At 43.6% G+C, this 26,498-nt stretch overlaps 1 protein-coding gene across 1 annotated transcript in view; it reads right to left on the minus strand.

Moving 5' to 3' along the window:
- Positions 1-575: 575 nt before the first annotated feature.
- The window catches only part of LOC310756766 (cadherin-related family member 3-like), a 46,000-nt gene continuing 20,077 nt past the window's right edge, over positions 576-26,498 (minus strand). The window contains exons 10-17 of the mRNA XM_083601474.1: positions 21,212-21,447; positions 10,495-10,666; positions 9,624-9,868; positions 5,502-5,701; positions 5,077-5,096; positions 4,913-4,944; positions 3,714-3,762; positions 576-2,985 (exon numbers count right to left, since the gene is read on the minus strand). Coding sequence (XP_083457600.1) covers positions 2,822-2,985; positions 3,714-3,762; positions 4,913-4,944; positions 5,077-5,096; positions 5,502-5,701; positions 9,624-9,868; positions 10,495-10,666; positions 21,212-21,447 — 1,118 coding nt within the window. The 3' untranslated portion in view covers positions 576-2,821. The remainder of the gene's footprint in view (positions 2,986-3,713; positions 3,763-4,912; positions 4,945-5,076; positions 5,097-5,501; positions 5,702-9,623; positions 9,869-10,494; positions 10,667-21,211; positions 21,448-26,498) is intronic.

The following is a 26,498-nucleotide window of genomic DNA, read 5'->3' on the forward strand; positions in this document are numbered from 1 at the left end:
ATTGGGTTCAAAACAGGAAGGTTTCACTGACCGAATATTACAGATGCACCCCTGCCTTCCAGTCGACCATTGCAGCCCTGACAAATTTGTCACTAGCCAAACCCAACATATAGTACTGCCAAATGAGATTTTCCACTGGGGCAGGGGAGACTTTGGCCTCCTTTCAGAAATGGCCTTGGCCCTTATGGTACTTCCTTATGAGTATGGCCAAGGGCTCCTTCCAATGGAGGGAAAGCAAGGAAGTGCTACAACAACTGTAACTGGCCTCAACCTGGACCACTAAGCACCGTGGTGGAGGCTTCCCAGCACCAGGCCAATGGGAGTAGGGGAAGGGATCCTGTTCATTTACTGGCAATTCATTGTTTCATCTCTTGCAAACAAAGAAATGTGCCCAAGCTGAGGGCTGTGCAAATTATTTTCCTTTGTCAAATTAACCTCTAGCAAGTCACCTGGCATAACCAATCAATAAGTGAAATTAGTCTCTTTCTGTAGCTGCATATAGATTTCCCCAGTGTGGCTGCCCATCACGTCCCAGGCACGAGGATGGCAATGATGAGTGCCTGTCACAAACTCCATGAATATTAAGGCCTCGTTTATTGGACAGCCTTAACTAATGAGATGCATTGAGAGTCACTCATCCAAAAACAATTGCATTTCAAGGAAGCCCAGGAAATCAGAGGGTGGTATTGATGGGCTCCTGTGAATTTGCTGCAAAATTCCGAAAAAAATGCACGTGCATTCTGCTAACTTGTTTCTCTACCTTCTTCACATATTGTCTTTTTCAGTGATGGGAAGAGACAGTAGGTGCAAATTTAATAATTCCAAACTTCCTGGATATGCACAGAAACCAGATTTTGAAGTGCCTTGGTATGTGATACCAATCAGGATCCCCCTGCTCGATCCAAACAGGTTTTAGTTTTCATTTAACCAGCACAATGTGATATAGATAAACAAATTAAATGGAGCCACCTAGAGAAATCATCAGCAACCTGTGCTGGAAAATAAGAAGAGAAATATACCCCCTTGCAAATTTTGGCATCCAATTTCTTCTTTTTAATTTCATTCCTTTTGTCAGGGATCCAAGTGTCCTAATAAAAGCACATGATCAGAGGGGAAGGTGGTGGACTAGGAATTGTAGCAAAGATAAGAAACGCATCAAAACTCTTCGTGTGGTTTCCAGCTAAGTTTAAAAAAACTTCATTTCACCATGGTCCAAATAGGATTCAGGGCCATCTACTGCTATTAGCCATCTTTTTAAAAACAAAAAACAACAGCAGCATGTCACCCCATTGAGTTCAATGGCAGTTGCTCCCCAGAAAATATACTGATGAATCAGTGGAATGAATTGGTGAAACAAAATGGTTGGGGGCGGGTGATTCCATGAAACTATTCCTTCTGTAATGACTCAGTTCCATGATATTTTTTTTGTTAAATCACTCTTTTCCGCCAGCTCTAGTTTTGATCAGCATTGCTTCCTCAGTCAAATTTCAAGATGAATTTAGAGCCCATGAAAAAGTTTGAGCCGATGTGAAAAATTTATCTAGCTAAGGAAACATAGTTGATATTTCAGAGCAGCAACAAGCATCCTGATATTTCATCCTGACAATCTTTTCAGTGTGTCCAGATTTTAAACAAAAAAAATTGCAAAGTGTTAATGGTTTAAACCAACATTATTGATGACCCAAGATAGGGGCCCCTAGAATTGATTGCTGTCACTGTTGTCACTATGGAGATGTAGTCAAAACATTTGCTTACAGCTCCAATATCCAACCTATAGAGGCCTCCAGATCAATAGGTAATAAGTAAATTAAACTTCTAAGGGAATTGGTTTTCCCCATTCCTCTTTTTCCTCTTTTTAATAAACCTCAATACAAAGAAAGCAATTGATCAAATTTTCTTTTTAAAAAATGATTAAATGCCATTTTCATATCAGAGTTATTTGATTAGACATTGTTGATTTATAAAGCACTCAGATGCTCAGGGAAATCATAGCAAAATGTAGGCCCTTTTCAAAGTTTCATGGATTCTAATTAGATATACAAAAACCAGGAGTAGTAGTACAATCAAGAAATTGCCTTTCATCTGGAAAATGGCTTTAGCTCAATGGTAGATCACATGCTGGAGTTGTATAAACTTCTAACATCCCCAGAAAAAGGATATCAGGTAGCAGAGATATTGGAGAGCTATTGGACTATGTGCATCCTTAGTCAAATTCATGCCAGATCTAGATGTTGGCTGTGACTGCACATAATACTAAATCAGGGTTTAGCACTATATGAATGAACTAGAAATGGGGTGGTACCAGATCCTACATAGCCCTACGTTCTGTTTGAGTGTTTTTTGCCTGCCCAGAATGAGTCCTTGCACTCTGATAATGCCTCTTGTTTGCCTAGGTAGAGGAGACAGATGTGTAATATGTTGCCCTGACCACTTTTGCCTCTGGATCTGCCCCCTGGAAAGTTGCCCATGAGTGAATGTGGACCTCAGGCTTAAAAATGTTCCCTACCATAATTTCATAATACAAAACTCATGACATGGTGTCCTTGTATTGTGGGCTTCCCTGGCTTCGCTCTACTTTCGGCAGCTGCTTAGGGATGCAGGGTGATACAACGATATTGTATCGTGTCATACCAAGGAGAGAGCCCATGTCTCAACAGCCTTCAAAAACAAACATGGCTTCATTCTGAAAACGTTTCTTTTCATCTATATTCAAAACTCCATCTGAACCCCACTCCTTGATACTAAATACATCTTCCCGCTGAAGACTAGTAGAGAAATAGATCGGTTATGATTAAATGATTGGCTTTAAAGGCTGAAGAAGTTATGGATCTTTAGGGAATTTCATTGGCATGTTCTTTTCAGGAGAGAGACTCTGAGACACCGAAGATATGCTTGTGAGATCCAGATTGTTTCTGATGGGTTCTTGAGGGACCTTCCACTTTCTTGCTCCTGACTTGCTGTTATACTGATAGAGATTTCCTGTAACTAAGGAAGAAGAAAAAATGGGGTAACGTTGCATTATTACCTGTGACTAGAATGAATGCAAAGCTAGTTTCATTTCTTTATATTGATGAAGAATATCAGAAGTGCCTTGCTTTATGAAACCAAAGGCCCATGTAGTCCAGCATCCAGTTCTCTCACATTGGCCAACCAAATCATAGAAACCTAGAGTTGGAGGGTTATCCAGTCCAACCCCTTGCAATGCAGGAAACCTTTGAACAACGTGGGGCTCAAACTCATGACCCTCAGATTAAGAGTCCCATGCTCTATTGTCTGAGCTATTTATGGGAAGCCCACAAGCAGGGTCCTTCCTTTGTAATTCCCAGTAAGTGGTATTCGGAGTGGAAAAAGAACACAGTCATCATAGGCAGTAGTTGTTGAATAAGAAGTACTGAAGGAAACAAATGAATAGGTGAGGTCCAGGAGGCCTGGTGGCACCATCTACTGCCAAAGGATTTTGTGAAAGGTATTTCCATACAACCCATAGAAGGCACGTGCAAATGATTGCTGAAAATCATCTTACTCCCTAAATACTGACCAGATTGGTACAATTGAGCTCCTGAAAAGGAAACAGATTTGCTTTACAGGCTGGATTTCTCTGTGTTAGTGTGTTTCCTTATATCAGAGCTTTCCAAACTGTGTGTCGCGACACGCTAGTGTGTCGGTGTGTCGCGTGAACGCTCCCCACATTCCTCCTAGGGAGGATATATTACCTGGATCTTTGGCTTCTCCATTGAACACAGTTTCATAAGTGGAGGTTTCCTGAAGTGAAAACAAAAGCAGTCAAGTTTCATAAACATCGTAATTAATAAATGATTCGGTTTCCATTAACATCAGCACCTCACCACCACCAGCAGGAGAGAAGCAGTAGCCAGACCAACTGCAAAGCAGTTAAAAGTTTTACTAACATCATCTTTCTTTGCCTTGATGCTGATTTCCACTGAAGGAAGAGGAGAGATGCTGGACCATCCCTGGAGGAAGATGCTGGACACACCCACCGCTGATTTGCAACAGCCGGATACCAGATTTTTGGATGGGGAAGTCAAAGGGAGGGGGAATAGTTGCTTATTTAGCTCCTCAGATGTTGTTTTACTACAACTCTCATAATAGCCAACCATTGGCCATGCTGCCTGGGGCTGATGCAGACTTTCCATGTTTGCTTTAATGGAAGTGATGACTCTCTCTACAATGGTACCTCGGGTTAAGTACTTAATTCATTCCAGAGGTCTGTTCTTAACCTGAAACTGTTCTTAACCTGAAGCACCATTTTAGCTAATGGGGCCTCCCGCCGCCGCGGCGCCACTTTATGAAACCATCCTGTTCTCATCCTGAAGCAAAGTTTTTAACCCAAGGTAATATTTCTGGGTTAGCGGAGCCTGTAACCTGAAGCATATGTAACCTGAAGCGTATGTAACCCGAGGTACCACTGTATATATATTTTCTTTACTGGGACACGGGTGGCGCTGTGATCTAAACCATCGACCCTCTTGGGCTTGCTGATCTTTAGGTCAGCAGTGCGAATCCGTGCAATGGGGTGAGCTCGCGTCGCTCTGTCCCAGATCCTGCCAACCTAGCAGTTCGAAAGCACACCAGTGCAAGTAGATAAATAGGTAGCGCTGAGGCGGAAATGTACATGGCATTTCTGTATGGTCCGGCACTCATCATGCTGTCTCATACGCCAGAAGCGGCTTAGTCGTGCTGGCCACATGACCCAGAAAAGCTGTCTGCAGACAAATGCCAGCTCACTCGGCCTGAAAGCTGAGATGAGTGCCACACCCCATAGTCAAATTTGATTGGACTTACTTTGACCTCATAGCAAAAATGGGTATACTTATTTAATTATTGTGAACTTTCATAATAAAATTCTTTACCGGTTGTGTCATTTTTCAGCCAGTGTCACAATATTACTTACTGTTATCACTTCCATGTTTTCTTTCTGGGTTCCTGCATCAACAATAAAAGGCATTTTACTTATGGGAATAAAATCAATGAACACAGACACACATTATCCATTATATGGATATAACAAAACAAACATTATAGCAACAGTATTTATAGTTCCACAGAAGGACTTACCTAAACTATATTTCTTTATTCTGTAACAGAAAGACATTTAATAGAAGTCAGACATAATACTTTTAGTTCCATGCATATAGACCATAAGGCATCAATTCTCACAGATGCTTGCAGCAGGTGGATTAAAATGTGGCCCAGCATTTATTTTCACTGGCGGCTGAAAGTTCAGGTCCTTGAATCAACTTACCAGATTGGCTTGTGGAAGTCTGTCTGAGGTGGGAAATGGTAGCACAACAAGAGATGCTATGAGACTGGTATTAAAGACATCCCCTCCCACGCTCCTCGCCGCCACCCAAGCCTCCCATAGAAAACAGAACTGCCACAAAGGAATCCCAACTCTAATTGTATGCACAATCTTCCTGTCCTTCACAGGTTTCAACAGATTTTCATTCTTTGGATTCTGGCCATTATGTCAAAAGACATACCTTTTTATTTCCCTGGGAGCTTTGGTCCGCTGTTTCAGACATGCTTCCTTACACCCGCCATATCTCCATATCAGAAAACACGACCAAGCAAGCAATCCAACAGCCATAATTGGCACCAGTGTGAAGATGAACGGGACATACCAATTATCAGAACGGAATGTGTTGACTGATGTGTATACAATAGTCAGACCTTTCTTTGGCTGTATGGGGAGGGAGGGAGAGGGAGAAGAAGAATAAGAGTTTGGATTTGATATCCCGCTTTATCACTGCCCTAGGGAGTCTCAAAGCAGCTAACATTCTCCTTTCCCTTCCTCCCCCACAACAAAGACTCTGTGAGGTGAGTGGGGCTGAGAGACTTCAAAGAAGTGTGACTGGCCCAAGGTGCAGCAGCTGCATGTGGAGGAGCGGGGACGCGAACCCAGTTCACCAGATTACGAGTCTACCGCTCTTAACCACTACACCACACTGGCTTAACCACTACATCACACTGGCTCTCACTGGAGAGGGAGAGGGAGAGGGAGGGAGAGGGAGAGGGAGAGGGAGAGGGAGAGGGAGAGGGAGGGAGAGGGAGAGGGAGAGGGAGAGGGAGAGGGGAGAGAGAGAGAGAGAGAGAGAGAGAGAGAGAGAGAGAGAGGGAGGAATCTCTGAAACCATTTTAGTTTTGATGCAGTGCATGGGAAATCCAAGCTAAATCTCAACAACAACACAACACACTGTAGGATGGCACTGGGGGAGTGTGATTAAGACTAACTAAAAGAATGTGCCTGGGGGTGGGAAACTATTCAGAACACAAAAATGACATGTCAGGAGTGTTTAAATAGGATAATCTACATCAAGAATGGGATTTCAAGTCATGAGGAACATGCAATAAAATGTGTATATAAAGACACTGCAGAAACGAAGGCATTGTTGTTGATGCACAATTCAAAGTGTTGGTGCTGACTTTTAAAGCCCTAAATGGCCTTGGTCCTGTATATGTGAAGAAGCATCTCTACCCCCATCATTCAGCCTGTGAGAAGTGAGGTTACAGGGAACCAGACAGAGGCCCTTCTCGGTACTGGGGCCTGCCCTGTGGAATGCCCTCCCATCAGATGTCAAGGAAACAAACAACTATCTTACTTTTAAAAGACATCTAAAGGCAGCCCTGTTTAGGGAAGTTTTTAATGCTTAATGCTGTATTGTGTTTTTAATATTTGGTTGGTAGCCGCCCAGAGTGGCTGGGAAAACCCAGCCAGATGTGTGGGGCATAAATAATAAATTATATTATTATTCTTATTTATTATTATTCTTATTATTATTATTATTATTATTATGCTGTACAGATTTATTTTTTTCCGCCTCGCTCCCCCTGCTCATATCCCAAGCCTACAGAGAAGGGATACAGAATGAAGAGCACTTACTGATTGCATGATCAAACTCCTCCCAGTCCACTGGCCTAGCACAGCCTTCACAAGGGATGGATGGATCTGTCATTTTTGGCTTCTTCCAATATCTCATTTTCCCCTCCTTCAAATCTTAAATTGAGTTTGCCCCCATTCCTTCATCACTTCAAAATTATTATTTTTAAGTTTACAGGAAAACACATTTTTGTGCCCGATTTCCCCTAGTACAATGATATTTTTGTGTTATTTTGACTAATATACACATTTTTTTGTCTGCGCTTTTCAAAATGTAAACATTTATCTTTGCATTTTCTGGGTGGAGGGCTGTGCTGCAATATTTGGAGAAGCACAAATGCTGAAAGATAGCTGCCTTTTGGTTCATGTATCGGTTCAGGAAATGTGAATTAGCCAGGTTTGCATAGAAGCTGGATGCGCTTTCTCCTCCATCCCTAGCCTTTATAGATAGGCAGAGGGGGGTGTACCTAACATTTCTGTGCAGCTATAAGAGTTGTGCCTTCCTATTGTGACATAGCTAGCAAGGCCACAAAAAGGAATATTGGGGGAAAGGTTGAGTCAGGGGACCAGATTGAAAGTCTGGGCAGCTGCTAAATGATTTCAGGTGGGCAGGTGGGTTGGGGGAGTCCTCTTGGAATTCAAGCATAGTACCAACATCACTAGTCCTGAATGTTGTTTGATAAAGAGCTTTAACAAAGTTTGTTCAAAGCCATTGTGTCAAACACTGCTAAAATTGACAACTCCCAAAGGGCTGAAAACTCAAGGAGGTTACTTCCAATTTGGCCATTCTGCAGCTAATCCCCCTCTGGGATTTCTACATTCTGCTTTTAACCAATTAAGGAATACATTCCTTTTTAATTTTATGCTCAAGTTAGCAACCAAATAAACAGAAGTATTCAAGGCTGTCCTTTCATGAGATTTGGCAGCCTGTCTGAGGCCGACGCTGTGGCAAAAGTGTCCCCCTCCATCTCCGCTATAGTCATCTTGCTGTGGGCTCTCTGTTGCATTCGCTGAACAAAGCCGCAAGTGTGGCTGACAGCCAGGATATTGAGTGGCTCTGAACAGCCTCCTGACTTTTAATAAGAGGGAAGAGTCAATTTGAGTTGTTCCCCACACCTGCACTTGCCAGGCGGGGATTGCAAAAGCAGAAAGAGTTTGACTTGTTATCTTTAAAACAAACATATCCTTCACTCCCCTATGCAGCCCCCCACCCCAGGGAAAGAAAGTTTGTTAACTGCATCTTCTGTAACTAATTCAGTCTTCTGAACAATGAGACCCAGGCCCTTTCTTTTTTGGATTTCTTAGAATATCAGTAATTCAAAGCAAAGTACTATGGGAAGGCAGGGGGTTGGATTTGAGTAGTTTTTACTCAGAGTAGACCCATTGAAATTAATGGACCTGAGTTAGTCATGGCCATTCATTTTAATACACTGAACTTGGGGCTGGATCTACACATGGGGGTGGGAATGCTATAATTAAGTCATAAATTAGATTGTTATAGCAAAAGAAAAAACCCTATGTGGAATCGCATAGACAAATTTTGTGCTCTACAGCGCCATCTGGTGCCACATCTTTACAATGGAGTTACAACGATATAACTGACTGAGTGTAGCTGAGTCCTGGGAAAGTTAGTTGAGTTGCAATGTTCAGGGGCCACTTGCAATTAACCCTTACTCTAAAATAAGGATGAGGAACCTATGACTCCACAGATGTTCTTGAACTACAGCTCCTATAAGCCCCAGCCAGCAGGGCCAGTGGTCAGGAATGAGGGGATTTTGTAGTCTAACAGTATTTGTACAGTCACAGGCTGGTAGTACAATAGCTTTGTAAGCAAGCATTTTGGTTTCCTTGCAAATGTCCCGGTCCTCAAGCACTCTGCACTTCAATCGGGAGAAAGCTGCACTCACAGGCAATGTTGGATTTTGGCATCAATATTGGCCCCTAGGAAAGATAACTGCCCAGGCAGGAGAAGTATAGACACTTTCCAACGTTACACCATTGAGTTGGATGATACTGTATGTTTGTGAAACATGTACCACTTATAAACACCATCTCCAACTACTCAAAAAATTCCATCAAAGGTGTCTCCGGAAAAAAATACATATCACTTGGGAAGACAGGCGAACTAATGCCAGTGTACTGGAAGAAGCAAAGATCACCAGTGTCAAAGCAACAATTCTTCAACATCAACTCTGTTGGATTGATCATGTTGTTCAGATGTCTGATTATCATCTTCCAAAGCAAACTACTCTATTCTGAACTTAGAAATGAAAAGCATAACGCTGGTGGTCAACAAAAGAGGTTTAAAAACTGTCTCAAGGCAAAAAAAAAATTAAAAATGTAGTATAAACACTGGCCTGCAAGTGCTCCAGTTGAAGAACAGCCTTTACCAAAGATGTCATGGGCTTTGAAGACACACAAACTCAGGATGCAAGGGAGAAACGTGCTAAGAGGCAGGCACATTTGGCAAACCCTCACCGTGATCAACATCCCACCGGAAACCTATCTCCCCACTGTGGAAGGACATGTGGATCCAGAACTGGCCTCCACAGTCACTTACGGACTCACTGTTAAAACTGTGCTTATGGAAGACAATCTTACTCGGCTGTGAGTGGTTGCCAAAGAAGACGAGACAGCCATAGGTTTCTCACCAATGGGTTGCATTTTTCCCACTGGTCACCTGTTTGTTTCAATTGGTCTTTGCTAAACGCAAAGTACTACTTACATCAAAATATGGCGTTGTTGGAGGAGGAGTCCTGGTTCTAACCACAGAAACATCTATCAGGACTGTTCCTGTCATAGCTTTGGAGACAGAGTTATTGTGCAAGTTGTCATCTATAATGTGAACCACAAGATGATACTGGGTCTGCATATCCATTCTATCTTCAAAGTCGAAAGGGCTTTTCACAATCAGTCGCGGTGAACTGGACCCTCGAATTGGGTCAAAACCAAAATGGTTACCACCATTTCCTTTGTGTGAAGAACAGAAAGAGAGATTAGAATGCCTCTAAATGCCTCTAAATTTTATCTTATCTCGGGTGTATTTTTATACAAAAAGGCTTACAACGAATGCACTTTTAGTGGTATCACCAATGGCAATAACGGTACCTTTTAATTATTTTCTTTTGTCTGTATATACGTGCTTTCTCTTTTGAAATACGCAAAATTCAGTAAAGCATTGATTTTAAGAATGATGATAATAATGGTTCCTTTTAAAATGAATATTCATAAAAGATGCACATTTGAAAAGCAGAAGTCAAACAAAGGTACAAACTCTGTGAAGGCCGAACTACAGTTTCCAGGATTCTTTGAGGAAAGCCATGAGTTTATGAAGCCCGAGAACCTATGCCCTTAACCATCCATAACCCAGAAATCAACAAATGATGTTTCTTCTCCCACCAGCACATATCCATGCCAGAAAAGGTTCCACTTATTGCATTCCTGCATTACTCTTGCACAACTCTTCAAAGCACAGAGCCTCTCCGTTTGGTGGTTAGGGTGGAGACTGCAACCCTAGCTAAGCCCAACGAGGTTTGGAAAGTGTTGTTCCACATCAAAAACCATAAGGAGACATTTCGTGATGCGAGAACTTTTACCGGAAACAATCTCAAACCGCATTGAAGTATCAGCAGAGTCTCTATCGTGGCAGGTAAGCCGAAAGCTGTTTATATTTGTTCCTGGGGAGGTGCTGTCAAGCACTGTTGCTCTATAGGTAAGGGGTGTGCATACGGGGGCTTCATCATTCTCTTCTCTGATATCTATCGTCACCTATTAAAAGAAACAACAGCAAATCAAGAGAATCATAGACAAAAGGGGCCCACAGAAGAGTGCTGAAGGGGGCATGGCTCATCTACTGTTGCTAACAGGATCTAACGCCCTGGAAGAAAGACTGTCACAAGACATAGCAGAGGAGGCTCAGAGGAGATAAAAGGGAATGAGACGATTCATGAAGGATGAGTCTGTCAAGGCAGTAGCAGAAGTGGGGCTCACTGTAATGCCTCTCTCCATATGAACCAACCCAGACCCTGCAATCAATGCCTGAGGCCCTCCACGAGCGGTCCAGAGGGTGGCCACATGAGGATGGGGCCTTTTCTGTGGTGGCTCCCCACTTGTGGAATGCTCTCCCCAGGGAGGCTCGCCTGGTGCCTTCATTACATATCTCTTGGCACCAGGCAAAAACATTCCTCTTCTCCCAGATCTTTGGCTAATTAAACAATCTATGGCCTTTTAAACTGGGGGGTATTGCTTTTGTTTGTGAGTATGGTTTGTGTTTTTGTGTTTTTTATATTGTAAACCACACTGTGGTCCTCGGATGAATGACAGCATAGATATTTAAAAAGGTAAAGGTGCCCCTGACTGTTAGGTCCAGTCACGGACGACTCTGGGGTTGCGCGCTCATCTCGCTCTAAGGGAGTCGGTGTTTGTCCGCAGACAGCTTCCGGGTCATGTGGCCAGCATGACTAAGCCGCTTCTGGCGAACCAGAGCAGTGCACAGAAACGCCGTTTACCTTCCCACTGAAGCAGTACCTATTTATCAACTTGCACTTTGACGTGCTTTCGAACTGCTAGGTTGGCAGGAGCAGGGACCGAGCAACGGGAGCTCACCCCGTCGTGGGGATTTGAATTGCCAACCTTCCGATCGGCAAGCCCTAGGCTCTGTGCTTTAGACCACAGCACTACCCACGTCCCTATAAATTATAATTATTAATTAAATATATAGATATTGTAGTAATAATAATAATAATAATAATAATAATAATAATAATAATACCTTCCATCACCCATGCTGCTGCTGTTTACTGGGGATGGGAAGAGGGAGGCAGTGGTGAGGTTTGGTGTTCTGCACCTCCATTCTGTTGCAGGTTCTACTCACATATTATAAACCAAAGGGTGGGAGGCAGGGGAATCGTCAATGTTCATTTACACAGAAAAGATCAAAACACCAAGCAAGCTGGAAATGCCAGACTCAGCCTAAGGGTTACTTGCCTTGGAGATGATGAATGGCTTCCCACCTGAAACATTCATGAGTAATCTCAGTAAGCTCATGTCTCAGAACAGCATTTGGATGAGAAACACTGTAACAATGCCCCCCCCCCCCGGGCAACACACAGAAGCACACTAGAAAATTAAGATGCACGAGAAGAGTCTTCTGGACCAATCTAGTCCAGCATCCTGTTCTCCCAGTGGCTACCAGGAAGCCTGAAAGCTGGACATGAGCTCAGCTGCATTTTTGCCCCCATCAACTGGGGTTCAGAGGCATAATGCCTTTGTTAAGCAGCCAGGTGAAATATAGTCACTGGCTTGCCTTCACCTCGGGAAAACTGCTTTAATAATTCTCAAAGAGAATTGCTTGAGGAAGCTTTTCCCCTGCAGGTGTGGGGACTGAACAGCAGTAACGGCATTTTCCAGTTGTTTGCAAGCAAAGGAAAACCGAAAGTACCAGCACTCTTCCTTGATCTACTTTTGCGAGGAGACAATAGCATTTGAAATAGTAAGGCATGGCTCTTAGCAGTTTTTATGATTATCTTTCTTTCTTTCTTTTTTACGTAATTATAATTATTCCAGGCTTAAAATGAAAGATGCTGGAGCTCAAGCCAGTCTGAAACGGAATCTTCTGACTTGGAAACCCTGAAGATCTGAGATCCGGTTGCATAATGAGCCCCTGTGGGCTAAAGGATGAGGAAAGCTCTCTGTACAACCTACCGGTAATAGGCACTCACTAGCAAGTCTACAGGTGCAGAAAACAGCAGTCCTTATCAATGCATAATATGGGAGATTCAGGGGACAGGAGCATGCTGCTTCTCTCACAGATTGGATGCATTCATCCAACACATTTAATATTCCAGAGCCACTGTGGACAAGGAGACACAGCCAAAGAGGTATTTCAGGGACCCTTCCCAGTCCAAGTGATGGAAAAGAGTTTCTCCCTGAGATTCCAGAGAGCCAGGCTGAGTAGACAGCACAGGGATCCATATCAGACCCTCCAAGTGTCCCTATTTTCCAGGGACAGCCCCCGATGAGCAGAAGCCATCCCAGTTTCTGATTTGACCCCAGAATGTCCCGCTTCTCCTTAGGACATCCCTATTTTAATCGGAGAAATGTTAGAGGGTATGGCGTTATCCAACCCCCCAAGCCATCTGAAGGCAGCCCAGTATAGAGAAGTTTTAAAATGTTTAATGTTTTATTATGTTTTTATATATGTTGGAAGCCGCCCAGAGTGGCTGGGGCAACCCAGTCAGATGGGCCAGTATTGTAGCCTTATTGGAGTTCACCAATTGGGTCTGCGTTGCTCCGGGACAGGAGGAAGGAAGTCAAATGACACCGAGTTGGTTCAAAGGAAGAGTTTATTCTGCTCTCTGGATAGCAGAAGGCACTTGCGTGGTGAGTCCACAGCAAGTCCAAAGAAATGACAAGTTTCATGCAGTATATATTATCCTCCAGGCACCCTCTCTCTCCTTCCAACCACGTCAGCCTATATACGCAGGTTGACATCACATATGTTCTTGCTCTGGCATTCTTAACCATAAAAGGGTTTCCTTCCTGTACTTCTGACCATAAAATGATCTTCCTCTTCCTACTCTTATCTGGGAGGAAGAGGTAATCATCTCCGGGAACACGCTCTGGCATTTGTTCCCGGACTTGGGTTTATGTGTGTCAGAGTGTGTCCAGGACGTAAGATAAAGCACAGACATGTCTTCTCTCTGTTCTGTTCTACTACTGGTACCGTGAAGGCCATAGTTGCTGTCACAACTGATAAAGGAGAGGGCTCTGAGCACTTGTCTATACAGCCGGGCTTTTGTTTATGCATTGAGCTCAGAGCTCAAGTTAATGGATTTTAGCTAAGGAAAAATAGGGATTTTGGTGCAGTTTCAAACTGCCTGCACAGTCAGTTTTGGGTTTTGGAAACCCATTCCTTCAGTATAAAAGTTGTTGTTGTTGTATAGGACATTCCTATTTTCATCAGAGAACTGTTGGAGGGTGTGCCATATGGATGAAAGGTCTAAGCTGGTATATATCAGCTTCTTGCATTCCTCTGATACATTACACTTGGGGAGGGGCTGTTAATTTTTGAAAATGCAGCATAGACGTATACATTTGTCCCAAGGTGAAGTTTTGGTGTTAACTGAGCACCTGTATTTGACACCTATTCTGGTCGCTTCGCCTCTGCACTTCTAGATCACCCTAGGGCCAGGTCTCTGCTTGGCTGACTGAACTCCATTTGCCCTCAGGACCCATGACACCTGTAATTAGCTTATCTGCTTTGTAGCAGCATGTAGGAGACAGAGAGTGTTAGCAAAGTGCTACTGCTGCTGAGAAAATAAGTGCAGCAGAATTTTTCAAATCATTTTTAACTCACTGCAACAAAAGTCCACAAGCAACAGGGCATTGCTTAAGCAGAAACCTGCTCTCCAGAAGTCAGAGAAGAAGCTGCTCTGATCAAAGAAGGACAGAGAAACAGCAAGAGGCATTTTACACGACAGGTTACAGCTTCATCTCCTGTTGGAGCAGACTAATTGCAGCCTAAGTCCGTGTACTTTAATCACTGTTGCCTCTCCACCAGAAAAAAAAGATATATTTGTGTAGGTAAGGAGAGTACAGTGGTACCTCGGGTTAAGTACTTAATTCGTTCCAGAGGTCCGTTCTTAACCTGAAACTGTTCTTAACCTGAAGCACCATTTTAGCTAATGGGGCCTCCTGCTGCAGCCGTGCCGCTGGAGCACGATTTCTGTTCTCACCCTGAAGCAATCTTAACCCAAGGTACTATTTCTGGGTTAGTGGAGTCTGTAACCTGAAGCGTATGTAACCTGAAGCGTATGTAACCCGAGGTACCACTGTAAAAGCTTCTAAGACACTTTCTTTCCCCACTGAGTAAAATACTTCTTTAGTTTTTGTACCCTGCCAAGCCAAAAGAGGCCCAGCAAGCCATGTATTCTGGCTTGCTAGGTACTTGACACACCTCTTTTGGGCAGTCTGCGACATCATTCATTTCAGCTTTGTTGGGCCACTATAGTAGTAGCTGGCTTAATGTGTCCCACTGCAAGCAATTGTTTTCTTGGATTTATGCAACCTGTTCTGCTCTTTCCCTATGCTGATTTTAGCCTCCTTGACTTCTGTGGGATTAATCCAAATCACCAAAATCAGGTCATTAAATTTAAGTAACAAATCTAACTACTTTGTGATGATCGCAGGAGCAGTGCATCTGTATTATTATTATTATTATTATTATTATTATTATTATTATTATTATTATTATTACAGGGAGAAATGGAAAACCAACGAGAACAGATTCTTTGGCTTAGGCATGATCTGCTGTTATGTGTTCCACATGTCCCCCCCTCTTGAAAATATATATTCTGTTGTACCTATCATTATTACACCCTAGTGTTACAGAAGAAAGTGCTGCAAGCTTGTAATTTATAATCAATGAATGAGCTTTCTGTGTTACAGTAATCCTATGCTTGTAGGTGTTAATTAAAATGTTCCCAGCAGCTAGGAACAGAACAGTCGTACAGAGACATGCTCAACAGATGAGCCGCTTGCTTGCGGTGCATCCGTTGCAACAGCCAGCAGCTCCAGCTGACCCCAGCTGTGACCAGGACATCCAATGCTAACCGTCATGACTTTGCATGACAGAAAGGGGGACTGGCATATAGAGCCACACCTTCCTCTCTAGATGAGGAAGGGGAGGTCTTTGCTCATTTCTGATATACTCGTGTTTTTATACTGAAGCCCCTCATGGCCCAGTATATAAAGTATGCTGTAATTTGGGGTGTCGATTCCAATATGTCTCTTTCCTCAAGACCCACTGAGAACCCTAGCCCAAAATGGAACTTTTCGTATTTCCAGAGTTCAGAGCTTTCCTGGTCTGACTTGATGCTTGGCACACAGCCACAGGGTGCTTTTGAAAGGTGGCCCCTTCTCGGCTAAGTGGTGTCTAGCAGGCCCCCCTCTAGGGCCCGGAGGGGGGAGAGTGCGGTCTCCAAAGGCTGATTGATCGCCAAATGAGTGATATTTATGGAATACAGTTTATCTACATTGTAATATTGCAAACAGTTTTGCCTAACAATTTAATTTGGAAGGTACTGATTCAATAAAGCTATAAAGGAAGGTTTGGACAATTAAAGATTGGGAGTTCCTGTGCCATTAAACTTCAGATAACAGACTTGGACAACATCCCGGATTGGAATGGAGTCAGAGGAAACTACACTGATAAAAAGACAGTTGGAAAAATATATACTAATAAAGCTGTACTCGACGGATGAAAGTACATGATTGAGAATTGTGGACCTAGGGACGGAGAATTATAAAGCATCAAAATCGAGATGTGGAAAATATGGAAACAGCAAGGAGAGGCAGAACTGAGATGTGGAGATATGCTTCAGAGATCCAGACCGTGGGGAGCTCCGAAAAATTAAGAATTATAATTTGGACTATAATTTGGTCTGTTTTATTTTAGTTTCCCCCCCCCCCCTTCATGGATCACTGCCTTGCCGTGGCGAAGGGGCTTGAAGAACTCAGAGAAGCTATGAACTATGCCGAGCAGGGCACCCAAGATGAACAGGTCATAGTGGAGAGTTTTGACCAAACGTGATCCACCTGGAGGAGGAACCGGCAAGCCACTCCAGTATCCCTGCCAAGAAAACTCCATGGACAAAGACAACAGGCATATAAAAGTTATGACGCTGGAAGATGAGCCCCTCAGGTCGGAAGGCGTCCACCATGCTACTGGGGAAGAGCGGAGGACAAGTACAAGTAGATCCAGAGCTGATGAAGCGGCTGGGCTAAAGCCGAAAGGACGTTCAGTTGCAGATATGCCTGGAAGCGAAAGGAAAGTCCAATGCTGTAAAGAAAAATATTGCATAGGAACCTGGAATGTAAGAACCATGAACCTGGGTAAGTTGGATGTGGTCAAAAATGAGATGGCAAGAATAAATATTGACATCCTGGGCATCAGTGAACTAAAATGGACAGGAATGGGTGAATTCAGTTCGGATGACCATCATATCTACTACTGTGGGCAAGAAACCCGGAAAAGAAATGGAGTGGCCCTCATAGTCAACAAAAGAGTGGCGAAAGCTGTACTGGGATGCAATCTCAAAAATGATAGAATGATCTCGATACGAATCCAAGGCAGACCTTTTAACATAACAGTAATCCAAGTTTATGCACCAACTACTGGTGCTGAAGAAACTGAAATTGACCAATTCTATGAAGACTTACAACACCTTATAGAAGCGACACCAAAGAAGGATGTTCTTCTCATTATAGGGGATTGGAATGCTAAAGTAGGGAATCAAGAGATAAAAGGAACAACGGGCAAGTTTGGCCTTGGAGAGCAAAATGAAGCAGGGCAAAGGCTAATAGAGTTCTGTCAAGAGAACAAGCTGGTCATCACAAACACGCTTTTCCAACAACACAAGAGATGACTCTACACATGGACATCACCAGATGGGCAGCATCGAAATCAGATTGATTATATTCTCTGCAGCCAAAGATGGAGAAGCTCAATACAGTCAGCAAAAACAAGACCTGGAGCTGACTGTGGCTCGGATCATCAGCTTCTTATAGCAAAATTCAAGCTTAAACTGAAGAAAGTAGGAAAAACCACTGGGCCGGTAAGATACAATCTAAATCAAATCCCTTATGAATACACAGTGGAAGTGAGGAACAGGTTTAAGGATTTAGATTTGGTGGACAGAGTGCCTGAAGAACTATGGATGGAGGCTCGCAACATTATACAGGAGGCAGCAACGAAAACCATCCCAATGAAAAGGAAATGCAAGAAAGCAAAGTGGCTGTCCAATGAGGCCTTACAAATAGCGGGGGAGAGAAGGCAAGCAAAATGCGAGGGAGATAGAGAAAGATACAGGAAATTGAATGCAGATTTCCAAAAAATAGCAAGGAGAGACAAGAAGGCCTTCTTAAACGAGCAATGCAAAGAAATAGAGGAAAACAACAGAATGGGAAGAACCAGAGATCTGTTCAAGAAAATTGGAGATATGAAAGGAACATTTCGTTCAAAGATTGCCATAATAAAGGACAAAAGTGGTAAGGACCTAACAGAAGCAGAAGACATCAAGAAGAGGTGGCAAGAATACACAGAGGAATTATACCAGAAAGAAATGGATGCCTCGTACACCCCAGGTAGTGGGGTTGCTGACCTTGAGCCAGACATCCTGGAGAGTGAAGTCAAATGGGCCTTAGAAAGCACTGCAAATAACAAGGCCAGTGGAAGTGATGGTATTCCAGCTGAACTATTTAAAATTTTAAAAGATGATGCTGTTAAGGTGCTACACTCAATATGCCAGCAAGTTTGGAAAACTCAGCAGTGGCCAGAGGATTCGAGAAGATCAGTCTACATCCCAATCCCAAAGAAGGGCAGTGCTAAAGAATGCTCCAACTACCGCACAATTGCACTCATTTCACACGCTAGCAAGGTTATGCTTAAAATTCTACAAGGAAGGCTCAAGCAGTATGTGGACCGAGAACTCCCAGAAGTGCAAGCTGGATTTAGAAGAGGCAGAGGAACCAGAGACCAAATTGCAAACATGCGCTGGATTATGGAGAAAGCCAGAGAGTTCCAGAAAGACATCTACTTCTGCTTCATTGACTATGCAAAAGCCTTTGACTGTGTTGACCACAGCAAACTATGGCAAGTTCTTAAAGAAATGGGAGTGCCTGATCACCTCATCTGTCTCCTGAGAAATCTCTATGTGGGACAAGAAGCTACAGTTAGAACTGGATATGGAACAACTGATTGGTTCAAAATTGGGAAAGGAGTACGACAAGGCTGTATATTGTCTCCCTGGTTATTTAACTTATATGCAGAATTCATCATGCGAAAGGCTGGGCTGGATGAATCCCTAGCCGGAATTAAGATTGCTGGAAGAAATATCAACAACCTCAGATATGCAGATGACACAACCTTGATGGCAGAAAGTGAGGAGGAATTAAAGAACCTTTTATTGAGGGTAAAAGAGGAGAGCGCAAAATATGGTCTGAAGCTCAACATCAAAAAAACGAAGATCATGGCCACTGGTCCCATCACCTCCTGGCAAATAGAAGGAGAAGAAATGGAGGCAGTGAGAGATTTTACTTTCTTGGGTTCCATGATCACTGCAGATGGTGACAGCAGCCACGAAATTAAGAGACGTCTGCTTCTTGGGAGGAAAGCAATGACCAACCTAGACAGCATCTTAAAAAGTAGAGACATCACCTTGCCAACAAAGGTCCGTATAGTAAAAGCTATGGTTTTCCCAGTAGTGATGTATGGAAGTGAGAGCTGGACCATAAAGAAGGCTGATCGTCGAAGAATTGATGCTTTTGAATTATGGTGCTGGAGGAGACTCTTGAGAGTCCCATGGACTGCAAGAAGATCAAACCTATCCATTCTTAAGGAAATCAGCCCTGAGTGCTCACTGGAAGGACAGATCGTGAAGCTGAGGCTCCAATACTTTGGCCACCTCATGAGAAGAGAAGACTCCCTGGAAAAGACCCTGATGTTGGGAAAGATGGAGGGCACAAGGAGAAGGGGACGACAGAGGACGAGATGGTTGGATAGTGTCTTCGAAGCTACAAACATGAGTCTGACTAAACTGCGGGAGGCAGTGGAAGACAGAAGTGCCTGGCGTGCTCTGGTCCATGGGGTCACGAAGAGTCGGACACGACTAAACGACTAAACAACAACATTTTAGTTTTTTATTTTAATTAGAGTATTATGATTGGATATATTAATTGGATGTTTTTTATTGGAAAATCAATAAAAATGATTTTTTTAAAAAAAAAGAAAGAAAGGTGCAGTGGCGTAGCGTGGGTTGTCAGCACCCGGGGCAAGGCAAGTAATTTGTACCCCCTAACCCGTGGATTTGCGCCCCCTAACCCGTGGATTTGCGCCCCCTAACCCTAAGCCCCAGATGTTGCGCCCGGTGCGGCCGGCCCCCCCTGCACCCCCCACGCTACGCCACTGGAAAGGTGGCACCTTCTCGTCTCTACTAATCCACATGGGACAGACACCTTTACCGGCAAGATGGGGCTAGAGCTCTTCTGAAAGTTGTTTTCTGGTTACTTCTGCTTCGCAGGACGCAGATTATTGCAAAGAGCTTTTTGGTGGTTAAGATCTAGTGATCTTTGTGTAATTGTCTCCATATCACTCACCAGGTAATCCTTCCTTCCAACTACTCTTAGTTGTTTCATCTGTTCCCTTGCCCCCCATCTGCCTCTACCCTCTGCAACCCTTTAATTAATTAATTAATTAATTAATTAATTAATAATAATAATAAATGTTATTTATACCCCGCCCTCCCCAGCCAAGATTGGGCTCAGGGCAGCTAACACCAGGTATAAAAACAATTGATTAAAATACAACTTAAAAACAAGATTAAAATACAACATTAAAATGCAGCCTCATTTCAGTAGAAACTCCAATCAAAAACTTTTGGGGGATGAAAACGTCAAATCTTCACCAAGGCCAGCTATCCAGACTGGTCCTACATGGGCCAGAAAAAAGCCAGGGAAGTCCCCAAATAGGGGTTTCATCACAGAAGAAGAAAGGAAAAAGGAAAGAGGGGGAGGGGATCAAGTTGATTCCAAGCCAAAGGCCAGGCGGAACAACTCTTGTCTTACAGGCCCTGTGGAAAGAAAACAGATGGTCTTCCATTTTTTGACATTATCATTCTTCATCCATGACTTCCTTGCCTCCTTTTCAAGACAGCTTCACATGATGCATGGGGCTACCACATAAAAAAACACCCCTTATGTTGAATTCTTTCCAACAGCCCATAATTTGTGATAAGAACATAAGTCCAGCATACTGTTCTCACAGTGGCCAACAGATGCCTGTGGGAGCCCTGAGACTGTAGTCTCAATCCAATCCCGCCTTGAAAAGATATCTAAATTGGTGGCCATTACCATATTTTGTGGCAGAGATTTCCAGAGTTTAATTTACCTTTCTTTCTTCTCTAAAAGAAATGCTACTTTTACTGTGCAGCACTACATGTCTAGCCATTAAATAAGTTCCTTTGGGGTATGTGATATGAGAGTTTTGCTCTTCGGTCATGTTGATGGTTTGACTTGGAAGAAGCAGTGAAAACAAAGGCGAGGCCTACCTTTGGAGTTCTTAAAATGGTGTGGCAAAGGCACAAGAGTTTCTTTACAAAGGTACCCTATGAAATAAAACGGTTTGCATGACACCCGCCTGCCTTTGATTTTCCCATTCTAGTGGACCGATTGCCCATAATTCAGCTACTATAGAAAGGAAAGTTAAAAGAACTGGCCGGATAATGTTCATAAGAAAAATGGTTAACTCAGACTTACTACAGTACTAGCAGTTCTGGGATGAAACAGATCACAGTCAACAGCTTCAATGATCAGTTTGTACTGCTGGACAGATTCGTAGTCTGGTTCTGTTATCAGTTCTATGACTCCAGACACTGGATCCAACCAGAATATCTCAACGGGGTAAAAAATGCCTCCATGGCCTATTCTATAGGTCACACAGTCTGATGGGTAGTCTTCATCTGTGGCAGTTACTTGTCCAACTTTATAGTGAGCTGTAAGAAGACAGTGGTGTTTCACAAGTGCTAATTTTCAGACTCGATTTCATTTACCTGGAATTAACGTAGTAGTGACTAAGTGGAGCCCTCTCCTTTTTCAACAGTGAAAGCCGAGCGCTCAGAAAATGAGCCTATTACTGTGCTGCCTTTGTAAGGCTTATTAGCAATCCCTTCTTATTTAGCCATATAACAGGGCAAAAATGACACAAACAGGAGCTCCTTAATTACCTCACAATGAGTACAAGGCATAAGCTGCATTTATCGCTGTTGGGATGAGACTGCGGCGTAATTGACCATTAAATTCTTCTCCAATTGGATTTCTTTTCTCTACAAAAGACTCTAGGGGTGCATCTTCCCCTGAACTAGTTGCGTGGCATTTTGTTTACAGGCAAAGGAGAGAACTCAAAGGTGAGTGGTGGGCGAAGAGGAAGGATCCATGTGTTGCTAAATATGGAGATCAGCTGTACCTCTTGCACACATCAGTGCTGTTAATTTTAATAATAATAATAATAATAATAATAATAATAATAATAATAATAATAAAAAATTATTTAGGGCTGTGGCCCTCCACAGCCAGAGCCGGGCTCAGGGCGGCTAACACCAATAAAATCACAGTAAAAACATAATAGGGGGGAAAGAGAGAGAGAGAAAACCAATTTAAAATACAGGTTAAAATGGAATTTAGAATGCAGCCTCATTTTAAAGTAGCCGATAAATCAAGACCGTAAGGGGAGGGAAACATAAGGGCCAGACTGAGTCCAAACCAAAGGCCAGGTGGAAAGATGTCAAGGCCCTGCGGAAAGATGTCAAGTCCCACAGGGCCCTAGTCTCTTGTGACAGAGGGTTCCACCAAGTCGGGGCCAGTACTGAAAAGGCCCTGGCCGTAGTTGAGACCAATCTAATGACCTTGCGACTTGGGACCTCCAAAATGTGGACCTTAAGGTCCTCCGCGGGGCATACCAGGAGAGGCGGTCCTGTAGGTACGTGGGTCCTAGGCCGCATATAGTGTACTGCTTAACAAATAGCCCTAAAATGTCACAAAACAAGGACTTCCAGGATAATATTTGTATTCCCTAACAGGAATTGAGGTCGGATTAAGCAACTGTGGGTTCAGATTCAATGGCTTGGGTAAAAGATGGACTTAAGTTGTCCCCCCACCCTTGGCTGTTGCATTTGGCTCTGGCCATACCATCAGACCAGCAGCTCTCAGGCTCTTCCTCCTAAACCCTCTGTTGAAGGACACATTTGCGTATGCTTTGTCACCTGTCCTGGCCTCCCTAAACTGCTCTGCTTCCTCAGGTGCCATGGAGGATGCTATCCCATCTGCAGTGCTAAAGTACAATTCAGTTGTCAGCCGAAACAGCTTTCGTACATGGAATGGGGAGGAATTCCAGCTTGTCTTTCAAGCTGCAAAATGTTTTGTATCAGCCCCTGGTTTCTATCCTACCTCCCATACTGTTAAGTTGTGGGCGAACATATCAGACGACACAGTCATTCTTCCAAAGCAGCTCTTTATTTGTAAGCTGGAACAGAACTAAACTGAGGAGCTCAGTCAGCCTGCTTATATAGAGCTCCAGAACAATGTAACTGTTGCCATTTTTTAAAACTATCCAATCACTGAACGTCACTTTCGATCCTTCATTTGCATACAAACTATCCAATCACTGAACGTCACTTTCGATCCTTCATTTGCATAACTATCTACAGTATCCCCCTGCTGGCCCAGGGTGAGAACTTCAGTACATAACACATACATAGGTCTCCACCTCTTTGCAGCATCTGCATCAGATCTCAGTAAGTTGCTGCCACCGTTGTCCTTTTCCCGCGGTGTCATTTTAAATGTTCAGAGCGATGGAACATAATAAGGCTGAAAGAAGCCCAGACCAACGGCAGGAGGAGATGCTGACCAATTAAAATCTGAGATCCATAGGCGAGACCCACATGAGTCCAGCCTGAAACCGTTTGGGATTTCTGAAATAGCGTGCCTGGTGTTCATGTAAACACAGCAAGCAGATGCCAAGTAGTGACTAGCTAACGTGGTTCTGTTTATTAGTGAACTGTTTTAAAACAGCTGCCCCAGTTGGCAGTTCATTTCCAGCCCCAATTCAAGGGTTCACATTAGTGCTCCAACTCCTAAATGTCTTAGGCCCCCAACACTTAAAAGATCACCTCCTTCATTCTTAAGGTGTTAAGATCAGCAGAGGGGGCCATTTTGGTTGTTTCACTAGCCTCAGAAGCTCTGGGAGAGGGTATTCTCTGTAGTAATCCCCTAGTTGTGGAACTCATTCGCCACAGAGATGCATCTGGCACCTTCATTACATATGTGTGAAGGGCACAATTCCCAGTATGTTTCCAGGCACAATTCAAAGTGTTGGTGCTGACCTTTAAAGCCCTAAACAGCCTCGGCCCAGTATACCATCGCTCAGACCGGCCACTGAGATCCAGCGCCGAGGGCCTTCTGGCAGTTCCCTCACTGCGAGAAGCGAAGTTACAGGGAACCAGGAAGTGGTGAATTATTGTATTTTAATATTTTACTGGAAGCTGCCCAGAGTGGCAGGGGAAGCCCAGCCAGATGGGTGGGGTATAAATAAATTATTATTATTATTATTATTATTATTATTATTATTATTATTATTATATAGCTTTCAGCAAATACACACTTCAAGCATAAAAAGCCAGGTCAAAGAGGTGCACCTCAGTACCCACCTAATTTCTAGAATAGTAAGTTGTTTGAAACTGCCTATAATATTGTGTTTTAATTGTAAACTGAACCAGGACTTAAGGGTGACGGGTGGGCAAAGGAGAAGAGGAGGAAAAAAGAAATGTTTCCACTACCTTTTATGTCTACGAAGCCTGAGCTGAAACCTTTGCAGTCAGACAAAAGGTGTCCACTACCGGGCCTTGGTTCTGCTAACAAAGTGTGTAGCATAGGAATATGCCTTACAGTGGTACCTCGGGTTAAGTACTTAATTCGTTCTGGAGGTCCGTTCTTAACCTGAAACTGCTCTTAACCTGAGGTACCACTTTAGCTAATGGGGCCTCCTACTGCTGCCGCGCAGCCGGAGCACAATTTCTGTTCTCATCCTGAAGCAAAGTTCTTAACCTGAAGCACTATTTCTGGGTTAGCGGAGTCTGTAACCTGAAGCGTATGTAACCTGAAGCGTATGTAACCCGAGGTACCACTGTATACCGAATCAGGCCACTGGGTCCACCTAATTGAGTACTGTATACACACTGACTGTCAGCAGCTGTCCATGGCTTCAGTCAGAGGCCTCTTCCCATTCTACCTGGAGATGATGGCGAATTACTCTTCTGCATGCCAAGCAGGTGCTCTCCCACTGAGCCCTTCCCCTCAAAAAAACACAACAGTGGGTGTCAGGGAACTGCCATCGGAGCCCAGAGTGGAGGTAAGGCTCCCCAACGATGCAGGAGAAGGGACCAGCAGGGAGAGAGAGAGCACTTCCTTTGGGGAAGGAAATTGGCGTGACACCAGGAAGAAAGGGGAGCAGGGAAGGACTTCGGAGACATGGCTCCAAGACTCTTCCACAGAGGCCAGCGGGGAGAGCCCAGGACCTCCGCTGGCCACGCCCACTCTGCGCAGAAGACTTCCACTCAGGGAGGCTAGGCAGAGACTTGGCGTCAAGCAGCTTTTATGTTGGAAGAAGTTCAGGAAACACCCACTGACGGATTCTGCCAGTGACTGACACAGCCACGGAGAAAGGGCTGTCCAGCCAGGGAAAGGTTTAGCCAGACAACGTTGCCTAGAGCAGCAGCCCCCTTACGCACGAGCAACCCCAATTCCCTTTACAGTGGGTTAAAAATGCAGCTTATATTACACAAGTACATACGGTGGTACCTCGGGTTACAGATGCTTCAGGTTACAGACTCCGCTAACCCAGAAATAGTACCTCGGGTTAAGAACTTTACCTCAGGATGCTGCCTGCGGCGTGGCGGCAGCAGGAGGCCCCATTAGCTAAAGTGGTGCTTCAGGTTAAGAACAGTTTCAGGTTAAGAACGGACCTCCGGAATGAATTAAGTTCTTAGCCCGAGGTACCACTGTACTAAGAGTTTCTCTCATTTCCACATTGTAACTCTGTTAAACATAATAGAAAGCCGATACTTTTACGTGGGTATGAAATTAACCTTTCAATAAAGCATAAAAAGCTAACCTGAGCACTTCTCAAGCTCGAGTTTAAAATAGAGCCATTATGCAGGCTCCTGAAAGGCTGCCAACTTTTCTCCTTGAAAAACTACGGTAAGCGAATTGCATTTCCCTCGTGGCTTCCGGCACAATGTGATTGAGCTTTTCCGTTTATCGTGAAGCTGTTTCAGATCTTTTTAAACAAGATGGGGAGGTGGTGGTTAAAAGGAAACTAATTTCATGTGTGTGTGTGCCTTTTTCTTTTGCTGTCAGCAATGGATCCGTGTATATGTCAAACTTCATCAAAGAAAATTACTTTAAATATTTCAGATTGCTGTATTGTGTTCAAATTATATAGTTACCAAGACCCCATACAAGGCAATTTTGTACTAATGCAAAAGAATAAATAAATGCAGCTCGTTCTTTTGGCCTTTTTATGGGCACTGCTATAAAGGAAGTTATAGCATCGTGATGTTCCTGTATTTTTTTATTTTCACCTACCTGATTTCCACCCTCCCTCAACTGATTCAAGTCAATGCCCATTGCTATAGCTCAGTGGTACACAGGTCACAAACTCTGCAAACAGAAGGCTCTATGTTTGATCCCCCACATCTCCAGCTAGCAACAATTTAGTAGCTGGTGAAAGAAAAGACCTTTGCCTGAGACCTTGGAGAGCTTTCAGTCAAAGTTGACAATATTGGTGGGCTAGGTGGAGAAATAGGACGCCTTCCTATGCCTAATGACAACGGTATCCAGTTCAAATTTCAAGTCAAGGCCAGTAAAAGTGTGAATAATTATGGATAATTAAGAGCAGGTGACAACCTTCCTTCCTTCCTTCTTTCTTTCCTTCCTTCCTTCCCATAATTTCTATTCCATGCCTTCAATGTAATTTTATGTTCCAAAGGCG

This window comes from Podarcis filfolensis (genome assembly GCF_964270895.1).
Source record: "Podarcis filfolensis genome assembly, chromosome: 2".
Classification (NCBI taxonomy): domain Eukaryota; kingdom Metazoa; phylum Chordata; class Lepidosauria; order Squamata; family Lacertidae; genus Podarcis; species Podarcis filfolensis.